Raw genomic sequence first — 2986 nt, 5'->3', positions numbered from 1 at the left:
GATGGCTCAGCTAAAAAAAAAAAAAATTAATCAAAGTAGGTGTTCTTTAGTCATTTGGCTGCCATAAATTAAATCTGTAAAACAGTATGTAAGTATGTAATGTAGTTAAAAGATAATAACTCCTAAGAGCTAGTTTGGGATTTGGCAAATTAATGGAATTTTAAATTTATTTTTTAATTGGAAGTGAATTGTACTTGAAAGATTTGGGGTTTGGGAGCATTTTTAAGGAAGTTACCCACAAAATAATGACAACAAAAAATCATTGCTTAGCACAATTCTAGTTCATTTTTTCAATTCAAGGCCTCTTATTTGACGTTTTCCATTTTACATGTGGAATAAGCATGTGACCGCTTAAACTGGCCTTACGTATGTTGGCCAGAAAGTTAAATTGGGTATATTTCTGATTCTTGAGCCATTGTGCAAGAAGTGATTTTTAAATATTATCAGTCCAGAACAGTTCCTGTCACACACTAAGTACTCAGTTACTTGTTGAATGAAACAGAACATTCCAGGTATGGTATACGAATCAAGAGTTTGCATTTCAAACAAAAACGGATAACTTGAAAATGATCCCCGATGTGCACATCACCTAACTTTAACAATCAGGAGCACATGAAAAGCGGCTGTTACTGACCATGTTGCTATTTGGGTTACCAGCCGAGAGCTGAATTTCCAAGTCTGATCTAAGTTTAACACAGATCCCTTAATTCTAAGTGATCTGGGTTTCAGTTTATGTTTACTTTGTCTGGTAGCTCCTCAAGAGTAGGCCTCCGTGTCTTTTTCAGTTGAAGCTTTGAGGTCACCAGTAAGCCTGTACACTGGACCCATTAAAAAAGCTTTCTTAGAAGGAGTGAGAACATGATCATGGACTATATTCTGAATTGAAATCCTCAAAATCTGAGGATTCTCAATGACTTACTTATCTGTTCTTTGGTGCTATGACCATTGAAAGTGTGTGTCACAGGGGAGTGGGAGGAGCTCTGACCTGCATTAAGAGTTCAGCCAGAACCTATTAGCCTTGAGCACCTTAATTAACTGATTCTCGATCAATTGTGACACTTTCTGTATGTCTGGGTTTCTTCAGGTTTAGAAAGTTAGAATCCAGAGAATTTTTTAGGAAAATTTGTGGCTACCAGGAAGTTTGAGGCAAGACTGAAGGGTAATAGCAGACACTAGGAAATCAAATTAAATTATAAAATGTCTTTGTGTCTATGAGTGTACCTATCATTAAAGGCTGACTTAAATGTACTAAATAAATGTTTGTCATTTAACTATTGTGTTTTTTTTTTATTATGCAGTTGTGACTTTGTATGCCACACTTGGCAAAGAAGCTGTAGTTCATGGGTTAAATGAATCTGAGGCTGCCTATCTGATTACTAGCGTTGAACTTTTGGAAAGCAAGCTTAAGGTAAATATGAAATTTATTTTAATTCATGATAGTGTTATCTGACAGGACAGGAAAATGTTCAATAACTGAGTTTACTGCAGGCCCATATTTCATAGCTGGATTTTCTTTCTGCTCAACAGACTGCATTATTAGATATCACTTCTGTTAAACATATTATTTATGTGGACAATAAGACTATCAATAAAACAGAATACCCTGAAGGATTCGAGATCCACAGCATGCAGTCAGTTGAAGAGTTTGGGGCCAAGCCAGAAAACTGTAAGTAAAGCAGTTAAAACAAATTTATTCATCTGTTCCCAGTTTGTTATTGCAGCAGGTGATGTGAGTGAAAACTGTAAAGTTCTTTGATGAAAAAAGGTTTTAAAATGTTAAAAAACTATCAATACCATATATGATTAAAAGTCCCCACCCTCCTTAAAACGGTAACCACCATTTTAAAATTTACTAAATAGTAGAGAGGTACTCAGTGGTTCCGTCTTTATGGTGGTTGCTGCCAAACTTTTCTTTTTTCAAATTACCTAATATAACCTTCCAATTTGGACCTCACCTAAGGAAAATGTCTCCAGCCTTCCATTCAGTAAACTGTTTTTAATGCTTAATTTTAGCGATCTTATATGATGTCTCAGAGGATGCAAAGCTGTTTGCCTGGATTCATGCTTGTTTTTTTCCTACCACTGAGGTGGTAGTTGGTATCTCATTTGAAATAAGTAAATCCACCTTATAGCAAAATATCAGTTGGTCATCAGGACAGGGTTGAGGAAATTTAATACTCCATTTAAATAGTTTTCCTTTCATGTTTGATGTGAAGGTCATGATACTCTACTAGATGGGGAAAGGATTCATTTTGGCAGGAAAAAATGTTGGTTGAACATCTGTTTAGCTTCTGAATATTTAATTATTAGAGACTGAACACATATTTGCAATAACACATGTCAAGTATAGCACTCTATTCCTTGTGGAGCATGGCAAAGAGGCTGAGACTTGACCCACCTTGCAAGCAAACAAGCGAGCTTGCCACAGTTTTTTGGAGACAGAAGACTCCTGGGTGAGAGATGAAGGACAGTTTTTTACTCACAGCAATAGCAGTACCTACCGAGAGTACTATCAACATTCATATTGCTTCCCTGCACCCCAGTTTCCACAGGGCAATGTGAAGGTTAGATGATTTCTGCACATTCAGTGGGCTTTGTTATAGGAGACGAACCCTGAGCTTAGGGAAGCTGAATCTTTAATAATGGGCAGTAAATTTTATATTAAAATGTGCAGTACTTTGTGTATCAGTTATACCTCAATAAAGCTATTTTTAAAACTAGGAACAATTTATTTTTATTGTTAGTTTCAGGTGTACAGAACAATGCAATAGTTACCCTTTTCACCCTCACAAAGTAACAACCCCCCTCCCCCCATCTATTGTCTCATCCCTTCCCCTTCTCCTTCATCCCCACCCCCTCCCGATTAGCAACCCTCAGTTCTTCCTCTGTGTCTCTGAGACTATCTCCATCCACTTCTCAAAACTAGGAACAATTTAGATATGCATTATTTCTTTTTTTAAAAACATTTTATTGGGGAATTGGGGGA

At 36.6% G+C, this 2986-nt stretch overlaps 1 protein-coding gene across 3 annotated transcripts in view; it reads left to right on the top strand.

Annotated features, from left to right (window-relative positions):
- The window catches only part of ACSL4 (acyl-CoA synthetase long chain family member 4), a 51243-nt gene that overhangs the window by 15775 nt on the left and 32482 nt on the right, over positions 1-2986 (top strand). For all 3 annotated transcript variants that reach the window (XM_019632828.1, XM_019632830.1, XM_019632829.1), the window contains exons 4-5: positions 1299-1408; positions 1528-1666. In XM_019632828.1, the coding sequence (XP_019488373.1) occupies positions 1299-1408; positions 1528-1666 (249 nt within the window). The remainder of the gene's footprint in view (positions 1-1298; positions 1409-1527; positions 1667-2986) is intronic.

The sequence above is a fragment of the Hipposideros armiger genome, unplaced genomic scaffold (genome assembly GCF_001890085.2).
Source record: "Hipposideros armiger isolate ML-2016 unplaced genomic scaffold, ASM189008v1 scaffold_1182, whole genome shotgun sequence".
Taxonomy (NCBI): Eukaryota; Metazoa; Chordata; class Mammalia; order Chiroptera; family Hipposideridae; genus Hipposideros; species Hipposideros armiger.
This window is presented reverse-complemented; position numbering and strand designations above follow the sequence as displayed.